Source organism: Oreochromis aureus, linkage group 23, assembly GCF_013358895.1.
Source record: "Oreochromis aureus strain Israel breed Guangdong linkage group 23, ZZ_aureus, whole genome shotgun sequence".
Classification (NCBI taxonomy): domain Eukaryota; kingdom Metazoa; phylum Chordata; class Actinopteri; order Cichliformes; family Cichlidae; genus Oreochromis; species Oreochromis aureus.
Window position 1 is genome coordinate 45,259,905 of NC_052963.1, and position 13,767 is coordinate 45,273,671.

Sequence of the window (13,767 nt, forward strand, 5' to 3'; positions counted from 1 at the left end):
ATCGAGCGATTTATGTTTACCAAATCTTTTTCCCTTTGCTTTATTTCGAGTTGCAGTCGAAGTTCAATCTCTTTTCTGCCCAGGTGGAACAAAAGGTGTTCTCAAAGGAGTCGACGGTCATCTCCAACCTGCAACACTTTACCAGTTATAAGATAGAGATCATAGCCTGCAACGACCCGACAGATCCCAAACGCTGCAGCATGGCTACTTATATCAGTGCCCGAACTATGCCAGAGGGTAAGAAGGGATGCACGCATTTGCAAATAGGCTGCTGGTGCACCGAATATCAGATTCTGGAGATAAAATCGGCTGCGCCTCACTGTGAAGTGCTTTTCTCTGTGTGACACCTGCAGAGAAAGCAGACGACATCCCAGAGCCCGTGACCCACGAGATCGTGCAAGGCGAGCCTCCCTATGTGTTGATTAAGTGGAATCCACCTATCAACCCTAATGGGCTCATCATCCTGTACGAGGTCTTCTACAGCAAGGTTGGAGACTCAGAGGTCAGTATGAACCACTGGCAAACCTTAGAGACGCTGGGCCTGGAAAATTTCAGTGGGAGGAGTCGCGGTTCTTTGTTTTTCAAAACTAAAGGGCACAGAGGTGATGTGGGAAAACAGCCAGCAGAAGTGATCCCGATTCGCTCTGCTGGAAAGAGATACACAGAAGAAAAAATAGATGCAGGTGAGAAGACAAGGAGTGATCTGGGTAGACTCCAGGGAGGCGAGGCACGCCGGAAAGGAAAGGCTTCCTGTAAACACCCCAATTTCTGTCTGTTCATTATAGAGGGGGACAAGGAAATGTTTGTTTACAGCCTCCCGGTGCTGCGTCTGTTTGCGGATGAAATTCTGGGAAAGTTTGCGTGCATAAGTGCTCGTCTGTGACGGCGTGTCCAAGTCTTGTTGTTTACTTGCTCTAAATGTGTGAATTCATCACTCATTACTATTCATTGCTGCACTGCCTGACCCCAGGAGCCAGTAGCAGATCTGTTACCATAGTGACAGAGGCAGGATGGAAGACTAGGATGCAGTGGCAGCGATGGACTCGAGTCTCACGCGACATCTCGCTGCGCTGAAAAACAGCCCGTGCCCCGGACTGATGTGGATTCATTTAAAATGATGTTTGGAGCGCGTTGGAGGCTCACATCGATGACGACACTGAGAATGTTACGACACACTTATGAAGGCTGGATAGATTTATGTTTATAGACACATTTGTTTGTTCACTGCAGTGATCACTTCCTGCTGCTTTCAGTGGAACGGACTTCAACTGCAACGATGCAGTCGCGCATCAGTCAGCCATACGCGTCCTCAACTACAGAGTCAAACAGCTTTTGCTGTTTTTCACTTATATCAGAGGGCTACAGGCCAAGTTTCAGATTACACAGTCTTCTATGTTTTTACACATGCCAGCTCTTTGGATACATTTTAATTCAACTGTATCCACTTAAAAAAAATGCTCCTTAGTGTGAGTTTAAGTAGTGAAGTGACTCATTTGGTGGGACCCTGGACACAAAAAGCTCTGGTTGTTCTTCTCAGTTCAGTACAACATTCAGGTTTGCACCAAATCACAACAGCAAAAATACTTTGGTCACTTTTGATTGGGTGTCAATAGAGCAGCGAGTGAGCATCATACGTGCTACGTCCTGCAGTATTTGAAGTAATGCAAGCACATCTGAACTGTAGTATTTCCTGCTGTGTGCCACATGTGTGTAAAAGTAACCTGGAAATATCCGGATCTGTTTGTCCTGAAAGTCTTTTCCATTATTTATTTAAGCAAACGTTTAGAATAACATGGACTTTCTCTCTTTTCTTTTTGGGTCTAGGTTCACACGACCTGTGTGTCACGGCCGGCCTATCAGAAGCTAGGTGGCACCAAGCTTTCCCTTGTTCAGCCTGGAAACTACAGCGTGAGGGTTCGCGCCACCTCGCTGGCAGGAAATGGCTCTTTTACTGAGATAATTTACTTCTTCATGCCCAACCGTAAGACTTGACTCTAAGGCTACGTTCACACTGCAGGTCTTAATGCTCAATTCCGATTTTTTGATCAAATCCGATTTCTTTGTCTGCTTGTTCACACTCAAAGCTCAAAGCGGCCCGCATGTGCAAAAGAAGACGTCACTCACAACGCGCTCTGTTTAGACCCAGAGCAAACAGTATTGTTTGACTGATGGCCTTAATATAAAGACTTGTTTCGGACTTTACGTTTCCCAATTTTGCTCTAAGTTATAAAGTTATTTTGTTATTTACATTTGGCCTGATAATGATCCTTATTGCTGTTTTAGAGGAGCAGTGCTTCAAAGGATAATCTGCAGATTATACAGTACAAATAAAATGTTCACGTTTCTCCAACGTTGTCTTCCAAACAGTTTCACTGACATCTACACTGGATGGCCAGGAAGCGTTCGCGATGTCTTCTCCGGCGCTTCTCCGGCGCTGATAACTGCCGTCTGTCTTGTGTCAGTTGCATGTAAAAGACGGATTTAATGCGACATGACCGTTCAAACAGCAGTCGCTTTCTAAAACATCAGATATGTATCGGATTCAGTACCACGTACGAAAGTGACCCAGATCGGATTTGAAAATATCGGATTTGTGCCGTTCACACTGTCACACCATGATCGGATATGGGTCGCATAGGGTCAGAAAAATCGGATTTGATGCGCTTTCGCCTGCAGTGTGAACGTAGCCTAAGAGTCAGACTTCTGAACTTAACAGAAAAGTGGAAGATGTGCCAAATTTACTGTCTCGTGACAACTTGTTATCTGTTGCAGCTGATCAAGGTTTGATTTGGATTGTCATGGGTCCCGTCATCTGCTTCATCCTGCTGCTACTCGCGGGAGGTGGAGTGTTTGTGTACTTCAAAAAAAGGTTTGTCTTTAACCAGCAGGCTACCCATTACAGCCATAAAGTTCAGTGACTCTTAGTGACTCTGTGTGGTCGTGTTACAGGCAAACCGAAGGCCCCTTAGGAGATCTCATCACCTCTCCAAACCCCGAGTACTTCAGCGCTGGTGACAGTAAGAATAAAATCATTGCTAAGTTGTTTTTTCCATCATACGATGATTTGTTCCCTCAGTTCACTCTGTCAAAACGGTCATTTGCACCTGTGTTGTGTAGTGTACGTTCCTGATGAGTGGGAGGTGCCCCGGGACAAGATCGCACTGCTCAGAGAGCTCGGTCAGGGCTCCTTCGGTATGGTGTACGAAGGAGTCGCCAAAGACATCGTCAAAGGCGATCCGGAGACGCGCGTGGCCGTCAAGACGGTCAACGAATCGGCCAGCCTGCGAGAGAGGATCGAGTTCCTCAACGAAGCCTCCGTCATGAAGGCTTTCAGCTGTCACCACGTGGTACGACTCTTTAAACCGTTACACCCTCAGACGGCGTCACGGCACGCTGAGAGGACACCGGAGCAGCTGCTCATCAATTACACTAAATTACAGCTTTTCCATCGTCTCGCTGAAAGCGGCGGGAACACGTCTGACTCAGAGTCGTGTCTTGTTTTGCTGGCGCTGCCGTGTTCACGCACAGTTTGACTCTACAAACAAATGTTGTAACTGTTACTGTGGTCCTACAGAGCCGGCTTGTCACGAGTTTAACTGCCAAATGTTAAAACGTCCGCTGTAAAAATCAGATTGAGGTGTAGAGGAGAACTTTATTATTTCTAGTCCTTAAATTGAAATTTTGGCTACAAGGTCTACTACTAGATTTGAGCACGCCGTTTTAACAAAATGAATTGTTTGCAGGTACGTCTGCTCGGTGTGGTGTCCAAAGGTCAGCCCACCCTGGTAGTGATGGAGCTGATGACCCACGGGGACCTGAAAAGCTACCTGAGGAGTCTCAGGCCAGACTCGGAGGTATGTAGTCCTGATTATTGTGCTCCCACCTATTTACACACTCTGGTATTTAAGCCCCGCCCCCAAACACCACTCATGTGGTTTAATACCTGTGTTATTTACATATGGATGCACTCCCTGAAGCCTGTTTGCTAAAAACTAAGCAAAGTAGGGCTCTACAAAACTCTGGGTTTTTCCACCGCTGTATAACGAGTCACTCAGACCGATGGGCCCATGCACCTGCAGTATTTATGATTTGGGACATGCAGTAAAGCCTACAGACATTTGGTTCGTCTAATGGTTGTTCATAAAATTTCAAAGAAGGATGAAAAGAAGCGTGCACGTGTTATGATTTAAGCTAATATCCTTCTGCTAAGGCTCAGTAATGAAGGTAGGCGAAATCATCCGTCAGTAAACGATAGACTCACCTGCTCCTGCTGCAAGTAACCTGAATAGTACACGGACTGGTTCTTATGTAGTGCTTTTCTACTCTTTTATACAACATGCCTCAGTCGCCCATTCATACTTGATTTTTTTTCTAAACTAAAGTGTGTTCTAGCTAACATTCACACTCCGATGGATCGAAGAGTATCCCACAGATATGCAGACTGCAGATGGAGCCACCAACCTTCCAGTTGGCAGGTGACCCAGGCTACCTCCTGAGCTCCAGCCACCCCACCTTTGCACTCCACCAATCCTACGAATGTCTTTGAGTTTAACTTAAAATGCCAGACAGTAGCTGTGATATTGGATGCAGTAATCAGCGTTTACTTACAGCTGCCAGACGGGCGTAGGGTAGCATGTGAACACGCCTCTGCTAACACTGCCTTACTGGCCAAATATCACCAATCCCTGCTTCTCCACAGCAACTCAGGCCATCATCTTAACTGTAGGAGTGATTTACCCGACACTGGAATAACACTCTGTCAGTACGACATAAATGTGACAAATTAAGACGACCGGAAATGTTCTGGTCGAATGCTGGAGACGTCCAAGTCAACAAAATGCAAGATTTACATGTGGTAGTTTGTTCTTCACGTCCCACATGGGCATTATGTACCCATCTAGAGAAAAGTACATGTAGCTGTCGGTTCTTTGAAACCTTTTATTCTGGCGGTGGTGTTGGGATTCTGTCACTGCAGCTCTGGGAGAGACGTTGCTACTGGGAGAGCTACTGGGGCAGAATATGGATCGCCCAAAATCTGTAGTGTCTCCGTCTTCATTTTCCCTCCATGGGTAGATGATCCGAGTAGTCATGATGCAGTAATATTTCGCTTGCCAGCGTAGCGAGTCGGTCACATGACTGAAAACTATGCACGGGTATTTCAGCCGATGGCTAGCACAGCGTTACCTGTGGGAAGCATTGAGTCGGTCTAACCTGTTTTTGGTTTGTAGAACAACCCGTCTGGCTCCCCGCCACCTACTCTGAAAGACATGCTCCAGATGGCTGCAGAAATCGCAGACGGCATGGCCTACCTCAATGCCAAAAAGTTCGTCCACAGAGACCTCGCAGCCAGGAACTGCATGGTGGCGGAGGACTTCACCGTCAAGATCGGAGGTACCAGAACGTGTTTGGTGTCGTCGATACCGCCGTGTAGTTGGAGGTGTTGTCTTAACCTTTGTCTCCGTCGCTCTTCCTCTCAGACTTTGGTATGACACGAGACATCTATGAGACGGACTACTACCGTAAAGGAGGGAAGGGCCTGCTTCCTGTCCGGTGGATGGCACCCGAGTCCCTGAAGGACGGAGTCTTCACCGCCCACTCTGACTGCTGGTGAGTCACAGCTCACACAGTGGCTACCGTACAGCTGCACGTCACTCGGCCTGATCTCATTTGTTTGTGCGTTTGTGCATCTGCAGGTCGTTCGGTGTTGTGTTGTGGGAGATCAGCACACTGGCCGAGCAGCCTTACCAGGGTTTGTCCAATGAGCAGGTGCTGAAGTTCGTCATGGAAGGAGGGTTCCTGGATCGGCCGGAGAACTGCCCTGAGAGGATGTGAGTAGATACAGAGCTGGGAAAACCGCCTTCCACATTACACACGGCTAAATTGGCCTTTCTTCATCCCTCTTCCCAGGCACAGCCTCATGCAGATGTGCTGGCAGTACAATCCCAAGATGCGTCCGACGTTCCTCGAGATCATCGAGATGCTGCGGGACGACCTGGACCCGTCTTTCCAGGAGGTCTCCTTCTTCTACAGCGATGAAAACAAAGTCCCTGAGACGGAGGAGTTTGACCTAGATCTGGACAACATGGAAAGCATCCCCCTGGACCCGTCTTCTTACTCCCAGAGAGAGGAGAGCTTATCCAGGGACAGCGGGCCCTCGGTGGCCCTGAGGGGGAACTATGAGGAGCACGTCCCCTACACACACATGAACGGTGGCAAGAAAAATGGAAGAATTTTATCATTGCCCAGATCCAGCCCTTCCTAACATTTCCCGTTTCCTTAAAGAACTCTTTGAAGCTTTCCCTTTTTCCCTTTCCGATCTATTTTTCTGTCTCCTTCGTGTTCCTCTCCTCATTTTCGATGATCGTGATTTTCTTATTCTTCAGAGGAGCCCTTCAAAAAAAACAAAAAAAGAGACACAAATCTCAGGACTTTTTATTTTCTTCCTCGTGGCTCGAGAACACAGGCAAGGAGAGGATGCAAACGTGGTGTAACACATCAGACCAGAAAACCAAACTATCGCTCGTCACTAACGCCACGTTTCCAGGACTCCTTGTGACGGAAACGGGGAAAAAAACAGAAAACTGTGAACACAACAAACCTTAGACAACCAAGAAGGCTGCTCATGCTTGACCTCGAGACTCGCCCCTCCTCCTCTCCCACCGATCCGCATTTCCACAATTCTGTGCTTTTCTTATTTTATTTTCCCTCTTTTTACTCAGATAGTGGCCTTTGTATACGTGGCCTGTAAACAAAGAGAAGTGTCCGTCAGCGCTCACACTAATTTTCCTTTTTGAACAATGACTTAATCAGTGGGATGACTTGCAAAGACTTGATCGTAGAACAAACATCTATTCCTAGAGGAATGTTTTTGTTGTTTGTTTGTTTTGGTTCTGCAGAATTCCAAACGACACAGATTCATCGGGTGTTTGGTGACAACTTTTAATTTATTTGCTTCAAACGTTTCTTTTTGTGTCCTCACTATAAGGCTGAAGGATATTTAAACAGTTAAGAATTGGACAAAAAGAGTTCCTCAGACTGACCAATAACTGCTGCTTCATATATTTTAGTGGGTATAGAATTATATGAGTATATATAATATATATATATATATAGTATATATGGAATATTGGTATTTCCCTACCAGTATTTCATATATATATAAAATAGATGGCATTGTAAATAGTTTGTAATATTTTTCATCAGCTTTGCTAGTTCTTTGTTTTGTCAGGTTTATTATTCAAATTTTTTTATTTCCTTATTTTTATAGCCCCAGAAATCGCTCCAACCTACCGTCAGTGCTCTCGGCGTCTTAGGCCTCCCTCTTAGTCTTTGCTCCGTCTGGATGGAAAAGGGGAAAACCTGGAAATGCTGTAAGCTAACTGCATTTCTTTTGGTTCCCTCTCAAAGTGCACAATAGTTCAATACTTCACTACAGCTTTGAAAATAAACTAAAAGCAAAATAACCAAAAAAAGAGAGAAAAAGAAGCTTAATGAGCGAGGCGTTTGTAGGTCGGCGTGTTCGGGTGTGTCGTCTCTCGTGTCTTCGGTGGCGTTGAGACTCCCACGTGTTTCTTCCTGCAGGTTTGTGACGTCGTTTGTGGTGTTTTCATTTTTTTATTATTTATTTTTGTGGTGCCGGTTTGCCCGTCTGTGTCAGCTGTTGGCGAGGTTAGACGGCGCGGTGCTGCTCAGTAAAGGCGGAGCATGAACTGACAGCAGCTGTTGGGTAGAGAGGGAGGGAGGCGTTCTGCGTTAGATGGAGGGGTTTATCAGATTCACGTGTTACCCGTGCTCCTCCTTAGTCTCCCCGAGGCGTCCTGTTTGCTGCTGATGTTCAAGATTAGCCTGGTGGAAATGTCCAGGTTTTGTGGTCGAAGCCTGAAGGAAAAACTGCAGATGAAGCGCAGAGGGGGGCAGTCTCTCCCTGTATTTTTGAGAGAGCACGCGGGGGGCTGCCTGCCAGTTGATTGCTAATCCCATTATTCTCCCTGCTATCACGTGCAGAGTGTGTGCAGCAGCGGTTTCACTCAGGTCTGACATTCCAGTTGAGTTGGAGCGCCTCGTTCCCTCACCCTCGAGTTTTTCCTGCCTGTTGGCAGAGCTCACACCATCAGACACACACACAAGACAGACATTTGCTTGTTTGATTTTCCTCCTTAATAGACGACTTCTAGAGGTACAGTGGCAGACAGATTTTTCTGAACATTCACACAAGAAGAAACTTGTCAAATTGCTCCTGACGTTGATTCAAAAACATTCCTGTCCACTGATCCCTGATTCAGAGTTCAAAACAAGTCAAGTGTCCTTATGGCTGACCTTTCACTGACCCGCCGCGGCCTTCATCCAGAGCCCATAGGCCATCGGTGTTTCACAGCGGGCCAGCCCGCGGCCGCTCTTCTGTCGTCCTCAGGCATCAGCCGATAGTCAGCGGATCAGCGGAGACGATCGTGGTGTTTTTTCTCCTCCCCCTGAACACACAGAGCAGTGCGGGTGCCAATCTCACTGAACAGCACTTACAGAATAGCCAAAGCGTTGCTCTCTCACCAAGAACCCAGAGAGTCGAGTCAGAGAAAGCCGGGAAGCTGCTTCCAGATATTTACCAGTGCCTTCTCAAACCCTGAGCCTCTTCCAGGCTAAATCTATTGGCTGTAGTTCAGCGCGCGCGCACACACACAGATGACTCAGTGCTTTCTCACATTTTTTTCTCACCTGGGTTTATGATGAAGCTGATATAGTTGTAGCTGCATCACTCGTCTTTGGAGGCGGTGTTTCTGCTGCAGACACCGTCGATCACACCCGGCACGGATCCGTCCGAGTCTGCGCCGTGGCCACTTAATGGGCCGTAAACAATGGAGTCGCTTTTGGCTCATCATACTGAGGAGTTAAAGCCGTGGGGCTGTGGTAGTTTGTAAATAGTCTGTGAGATAGTTTGGAAAGATAAAAGCAGACAAACATCAGCTGCGTGTACGTTTGTCGTTAAATATTCAAACTGCATCATGATCCGATCACGCAGCCAAAACCCACTTGGAGTCGTTTCGGGCTGCACGACACGTCTCGTGGTGGTGTTCATGCACACCTGCAGTTGTGAACATTTTCTTATGATCATCATCCTGTAAACAAGAACACCGTCAGCATGTTTAGGGCCGCTGAGGGCGGAGTAAATGCAGCAGGCTGGTTAGCTGTAGAGATGGAGTCGGCGCTGGTGAGCGGCAGGAGTGCTCGTTAGTTAGTTAGTAAGTAATTATTGTCGTCTGTGTGTTTGGCCGGAGTCTACCTCAGTGCACACGGAGGAATCAGTCTGTGGAGCCTAAATCATCCCACCGTTTAAAAACCATCACCAACACCGCGGATGGCGTGTGAAAGCTAATCTTCCCAGTTTGCTGTCTTGCGTCCGTGGGGTGCTTTATTTTCAAGCCCGCGCGTCGCGTTTTTAAGAGCACTCATCGCCCCTCTCCTCTGCACGTTTCATGAACATTTCTTCACACAAAGCTTCCCACGGTCACTGGAAGCAGCACCGTAGCTTTACTGTTCCCCTTTTCCACGCACACCGGGCCTCCGGACCGTGCGTAAAGCGGCTCTGATATCAGAGAATGTGACACTGGCGTGGGTCGACACCGAAAAAGAAAAAACCATAATATCGTGACTCGGGTCATATCTGTGATTGCCTTCACGCAGCCAAGGCTAACCAAGCTCAGCCGTGGACCTCACGCTGCTTTATCTTCTTCGGCGTGTCCAACTGTCTCCGTGCGGTCCAAACAGTCGCTGTGTTCACATCTCGAGTCTCCTCCATTTGTACTTTTGTTTCTCTGTTCTGATTCTATTCTGTACGTATGCTTTTGCTTTGTCTACTGTGAATGTCAAGTGATGACCTGTATTTTCTGTCAATGCCGTGGATTGGGTCTGTCGTGGCTGATCAGGACGCAGACGTCCGGGCTGCTTAGAGGAGGACTTTAACCCCCACCCCCTCCTCCTCCGCCTCTGAAAAGGAGAAAAGCTGGACTCGGACCATCCTGTGTGCCATAAGAACTTTTAACTGACATGAAATCTCGATTGTAACTTTTTCGTCTCAGGGAGGCGGCCCGATGCTTACGGTTGGAGAGAGGAGGAGGAGGAGGAGGAAGAGTTACCTACCTACCTTTTATCTGCTCTAACTGAAGCGCAAGTTCTCAGCATCCTTGCAAAAAAGCAAAAGGCGACAAAAACCTAAACACTCTTTTCATAAATCAGTTTTTTCCCGGCCTGTGAAATCAATCAGGACCGCTCCTCTCTCCACTCACACGTGATCTGGTGTGGGCTGCCCTCTAGCGGTCGGATGGGAGCGTTGCGCATCAGGGGCGGCAAAGACAAACTGCTTCCCCGCCCCTCCGCCAACCCACAGTGCCTTGCTCAGACGAAAAGCTCCGTCTGACCCCCTCCTGAGCAGAACCGCCCCTGACAGTCCACCAATCACAAAAGAGGATTTTCCCACCTCCGAACACGAAATGAAAATCACATAAATTTTGTTCTTGGCGAAACTATTCTGCTTTTTTTGTTGTTTTAGGAAAACATATTGTGTTTTTGTTTTTTTTTAACCTTCCCTCCACCCGGGAAAAAGGAGAGGGAAAATAATAGTTGAACTTGTGTCGCTACTCTGCTAAGCTCTGGCTTGCTTTGTGCATGAAAATGAAATATCTATACCAGCAGATAATTTGATGCTTACTCATTTTTTTGTTTTATTTGTATTTTGACAGCCCAAAGTCACGCAAACACCCGCAATTAGCAACAAGTGAGCGCGTAAACATTCAAAAGTGCGTTCGTTTGCTGCACGATTTGTATGTTTGTCATTTTCTTTTTGAATGAACCCAATAATAAGCTCTTTCGTGTAAATAGCAGCAGATCTTCTCGTCCCTGGAAAAACGAAACAAAACGAGAGCACTTCATTTTTAGGGAAGTTTAGCTTTGTTGTTTTGCTGAGCTCTGGTTGGACAGAGCATGCTAGTAACAGCACAGGGTGAGAACAAAGCATTGTATGTATTGTTTCGTTTTAAAGAGAAAAGTATTACGTTTTAGAGATGTTGATATCTATTTTTTTTTAGCCAAAGTAGGGAGGCCGAATACGACGACCTTTTCTGACTGTAAACTTTTACTACTCTTGTACATTTTGAATTTAACATTGTTATCAATGTGTATATAACTTTTTCTAAATTTAAAAAGATTTTTTTTGTTTTTCACGAAACGACCCACTACACAGAAAAGAGCGCAGTCGAGTCTGTTGTTGTATTTAACCCGGAGCAGCACGGCTCCAGTCTGAGGGCTTCACGCTGCGGAAAAGACGCAAACTGTATGCGGCCCTAAATGTTCCGCACACCAAGCCCGCTCTTAGTCCGATGCATGTTCTGAATGTTGGCCCGAGAGGTCGTGCGATTTCGGCCCGCCCCCACCTCCACCCAGCCCCAGCGGCATGCCACCGTGTCACCTGTAAAGCCTTTCTCACGTCACAGATGCTTCACCTGTTGCAGGTGTTTTTGTGTGAAAATGTTTCCAGGTAATTTGTTTGTTGTTGTTGTTTATTTGTGAGTGTGGACAAACTGGAAAAGACCACTGTGCGTTATTTTGAAGAAGAAAACAAAAAAACACAAGCGAGAAAATCCTGAATAAGCTAAAGAGAAAACGTATTATTTGAGAAGCGTATCCTCTACCAGGTTCTCGACTGCAGAGCTGGAAGGCTGTCACAGGAGTCGTGCAATATTTTGGTAAATTCCCTCACGGAGAGTTAAAGGGGGCCTATTATGCACTTATTTTTATATGAGCTGTTACGGGGTGAATGCTCATATTAAGCTAGTTTCCCAAAAAATGACTTCAGTGTATGTGCATGCAATCCCTGTGAGTTTTTTCTACTCTTGGCTCTTTGTGATGTCATAGAGAGGGGCTAGTGTTGTTTCGGGCAGTGGATAAAGTAACTGGTTGGACCAACCCTGAGATTTGGATAAAGGACTCCTTCAAAGCGACTGTAGCGGGTCCTCTTTAAACGCTCACATAAAGATTAGAAAGGAAGAAAAGGCGAGCGTGACTCTGATGAACTAAATCCACCTTTCAGATGAACACATCACACCTGGATGGTTTAGTCCACAGAAGACCAGTGACAACTGTTTTTCATATTTACTGGTGGTTATTGGTGAACCATGTCCTTGCCGACTGCACTAAATTCAGAGTTTCTCACTGTTTAGTTGTGTGTGTGTGTGTGTGTGTGTGTGTGTGTATGTGCGTGGACTAAACAGATTAGGTATAATGTGTTTAATACTGAACTGTAGGATTTTAATGTATTTGATTTTGTATGGAAGCTTGTTTCTGCTAAAAAATAAATAAAGTTGGGTATCTCGGAATTTCAGCTCGACAGTTTAAGTTAGGTATATCAATTTACTTCTAAATAAGTATAAAAATGTGACTTATTCAGAAGTAAGTTTAAATTTTGAGATAATAAGTCAAAGATTAAACGTAGGTCTGTCTGACAGGCTTCATTCGTCTTCGATTGGTGGAAACGAGCTTTCGTAGCTTTGCCCAGAGCCACACTAGCCGTGCTCTCCAGCCCCGGTCAGACTTTGTGTTCCCCCATAACATGAACAAGCTTTTTAAGAGCGTAAAGACTGAAGCCCTCTCCTATAAATGAATTCCAGTGCTGTGTGTCGTAGCCCTTTGTCAGGTGACAGACGTGAGGACGAGCTTCTGAGAGTCACCCGTCGCTCCAGTGGTCTGCTCCAGTTTACACACCAGTGTGCGATGCTCGTTTCTGTCCCGTTCCCCGCGCGACGTGGAGCCGAGTGTGTCATCCTCGGTTGAGATCTTCACGAGCGCTTTCTTCGTCCTCCTCCTGTTACTTCACGTTTCCTCTCTCCTCCGTGCACATAGGTGGTCCCCAGAATGCTCTGTGTAGTCTTGCAGGATACCTCTTTGTTAATGTCATTTTATTGGCGATGAATATGTTGATGTATTCATTTTGGGATATGTTGTGTATACGTTATGTTGAAATGTCAGTGCGTACGCATACAGCAGGTGTATATGTGCGTATGTGCAGTGCAAAAAAACAAAAACAACAAAAAAAGGACACACCCCCAAAACTCACAAATCCGCAAGAGATCGCTTCATCCCTCACACTGGATCCAAATGTGCCATTATCTTTATGTACCACAAAATATCGACTACACGGTCTCACACACACAAATGCATATTGTACAGGATCAAAAATGTGCCATGACGAAATGAACGCTTGACAATTTATTTTTTCTATGTTTTCAAAGGAGAGCCAAGTAGTGACGTGTACAGACAATGTTGCAATGATATGAAAATAAAAATCTTGCTGTGTGTAAATTATTCAACAATTAACTGTTTATATTAAAATTATGAATAAAATTATTGGAGAATATGTGTCTTTGTGCACTTTTTCAGCTTGGGGAGTTAAACTGATCGCAGACTTTGTGTTTTTCATGGTTTTCAGTCACGTTATCGAGGTTTGGATTAATCCTGTTTTCTGCTGTTAACACTTTAACCCTGCTGCTGCATTTCAGGGGAAATGTTGTATTTTCTGTTCCATTAAAATGATGAACATTATCTCCAGGTTGATTCGATTCCAACATTTAAAGCTGGCAATGCAACAAATCAATAATTTTTCATTACTCTGTAACTCAGAGCTCTGATCCAGAGCTAGACTCTCTTGACTCTGCTTCCAGTCTGGCAAAGAGCAGAGCTTTAAACTGGGACCTTGGGCTGACTGATTACTGCGAGTAGTCCTGT

At 45.9% G+C, this 13,767-nt stretch overlaps 1 protein-coding gene across 2 annotated transcripts in view; it reads left to right on the forward strand.

The window, feature by feature from the left end:
* insrb (insulin receptor b) overlaps positions 1–13,399 on the forward strand; it is a 78,868-nt gene extending 65,469 nt beyond the window's left edge. The window contains exons 13-23 of one of the 2 annotated variants that reach the window (XM_031745682.2): positions 84–237; positions 354–502; positions 1,825–1,981; positions 2,773–2,869; positions 2,950–3,017; positions 3,118–3,347; positions 3,744–3,854; positions 5,229–5,391; positions 5,478–5,607; positions 5,694–5,828; positions 5,908–13,399. In XM_031745682.2, the coding sequence (XP_031601542.1) occupies positions 84–237; positions 354–502; positions 1,825–1,981; positions 2,773–2,869; positions 2,950–3,017; positions 3,118–3,347; positions 3,744–3,854; positions 5,229–5,391; positions 5,478–5,607; positions 5,694–5,828; positions 5,908–6,262 (1,749 nt within the window). In that variant the 3' untranslated portion in view covers positions 6,263–13,399. The remainder of the gene's footprint in view (positions 1–83; positions 238–353; positions 503–1,824; positions 1,982–2,772; positions 2,870–2,949; positions 3,018–3,117; positions 3,348–3,743; positions 3,855–5,228; positions 5,392–5,477; positions 5,608–5,693; positions 5,829–5,907) is intronic. The other variant, XM_039606654.1, reaches the window with a different exon arrangement.
* Positions 13,400–13,767: the final 368 nt, after the last annotated feature.